The 2,092-nt window shown below is 51.4% G+C and overlaps 1 protein-coding gene across 1 annotated transcript in view; it reads right to left on the bottom strand.

Annotated features, from left to right (window-relative positions):
• Positions 1-1,874, bottom strand: part of LOC132650940 (zinc finger protein 120-like) — a gene marked incomplete at its 3' end in the record, with an annotated part of 123,640 nt that extends 121,766 nt beyond the window's left edge. Inside the window, exons 1-2 of the mRNA XM_060376261.1 lie at positions 1,848-1,874; positions 1,567-1,770 (exon numbers count right to left, since the gene is read on the bottom strand). Of these exons, the coding sequence (XP_060232244.1) occupies positions 1,567-1,770; positions 1,848-1,874 (231 nt within the window). The remainder of the gene's footprint in view (positions 1-1,566; positions 1,771-1,847) is intronic.
• Positions 1,875-2,092: the final 218 nt, after the last annotated feature.

Below are 2,092 nucleotides of genomic sequence, written 5' to 3'. Positions count from 1 at the left end.
TGACATAAACTGATTGGCCTGCTCTTTGATCACCTCCTCCTGAGGAGGGAGCAGCCTTACCAGGCCACCGAAGAAGACAATGCAGCCATTCCTGATGTTGAAAGACTCCCATGAGCCTATCTATACGGGGAGACCCCGCTTCCCAAGGAACAGCGAGACCAGCCTTCGGATGCAAGCCACAAGAGGTTTATTTTGATACACGGGTACCCGGGGCGACCAAGCCTATCGGAGGACTTGTGCGCCTCTCAGTTGGGGTGACGGGTTTTTATAGGGCTCGGGAGCAGGAGGCACGGTTACAGAAACGAGAAGCATAGTTACAGGGGTCTGATTGGGTGGTTTGAACAAAGCCGTAGTTAAGTCACGTACCTGGAACCGGGAAGGCGGGAAGGCAGATTGTGAGCCGAGTCACGTACCCACCCAGAACCGGGAAGGCGGGAAAGAATGCAGGAAAGAATGCAGGAAAGAATGCAGCAAGGTAGCTCTCCCCTCAGGGAACTTACTGCTATACCGCGCCTACTCTACATAGTGTTAACAATCGCTGCTTATCTTTTGGTCTCTCATTTCCCCCTTTCCTATGATCATTTGAAGACCCAATCTTGGGTCTTCCAGATATGACCCCTTGTATCTTATAGATTTATTTTTTATAATGGGATCTGGGGTCCCTTCAGGGTGGATATAGGGGTAGTAAGCCAAGGAGAACTATTACAGGATCTCTCTAGGCTTTTAGCCCAGTTGCTGCAATATTAGTGTCCATTTCAGCTAAGCAGATGTCCAAGACAATAGCTAATGCCAGGGAGCCCCTTTTGACTTAGCATTTCAGCCTGCTAGGGGGGATTTGGGCATAGATCCATCTTCTGGAGCTTCTTCGAGCTGACCGTTGGACTGTAGGCATCAGGGGCTAGGAAGGCTGAAATGCCAGTCAAAGGCTGGGCAATGGGGAAGTCCCAAGCATCTGGTTTGTTGATCCACCCAAAGAGGCAGGGAGCAATCGTGTCAGTTTCCAGGAAGTCCAGATATCAGCTTGCAGTCCACAGCTGATCCCGGACAGAGTTAAACAGGTGAAGATCTGCTGAGACAAATTCAGACTGGAGACAGAAGTTAAAATTTGTCTATTAAATGGGAAAGATCAGGGAAAATCTCATCTGCGATCCTTTTGAGCTATGCCGGATCCAGGTCCACTGCCCAGGAATGGCTCCACCCACTGTGGGTAGATGGGGAGGCCCCATCTCTCGAATACAACACTTAAGTTGAGTAAGCAACACCTTTTTAATAATAATATGAAACCAACAACAATAACGCAACAGTGAAAAACAGCAATTTAAAAATATACAAAATAAAGAGAATCTTTTCTCTAAGGGGAGCAGGTGCTGGGTGCAGCTCAGTCGGCAATGGTACCAACTATATGTCTACCTTGGTCAGCGAGGACAGGGGATTGGGTGCCTCCAAGTGCACCACAGTGGAGAGAAACAGTAGCTCATCTGCCTAGTCCACAAGGAACTCTGTGTCCTCTGATGCTAAAGCCGGAGGTTGCACTGGTCCAGCTTCTGGCAAGACTAGGGGTCCCACCGCCATGTGATCCAGGAGCTCAGCATCCTCTTGGGGCTGAGCATCTGCCCCCGAAGCCAGTCTCCATGTCTCCTGGGCCACCAAGGGCTCTTGCAAGGGTTGTCGTCTGTCAACCCTGTCAACTGTCTCCGCAGTTGAGACCCCAAGTAGCCCAGGATCTGAGCACAGAAAGGAGTGAGCCGTTGTCCGGGATAGGGGAGCAGCCTGAAGGCACACAGAATGGGGTGAGCTAGCCCAAGATAACCTCTCCATGCCAGGGAAAGCACAGTCCCCTCTCCTACCCGCAGAACGGTCAAGCTGACAGACATCCTGTTCTGCTTCATTGGCCAGAGCTTCAGGACACTTCCCCTGTGGGACACGGGGCTGGAATCAGCTGCTGGCTCACCAGGCACCTCCCCTGGGTCCACACCCTCTTCCTAATCATCCTCCTCCTTCTCCTCCTCCTCGGACTTCAGCTTATCCCGGGCTTATTCATTGCCCAGAGGATCTCCCTAGATTGGCAGTCCAACTCTGCAGTGGGCTCATG

The sequence above is a fragment of the Meriones unguiculatus genome (genome assembly GCF_030254825.1).
Source record: "Meriones unguiculatus strain TT.TT164.6M chromosome 13 unlocalized genomic scaffold, Bangor_MerUng_6.1 Chr13_unordered_Scaffold_37, whole genome shotgun sequence".
In the NCBI taxonomy this organism is placed as follows: domain Eukaryota; kingdom Metazoa; phylum Chordata; class Mammalia; order Rodentia; family Muridae; genus Meriones; species Meriones unguiculatus.
Note: the sequence above shows the minus strand (reverse complement) of the source record. Positions and strands in the feature narration are given on the sequence as shown.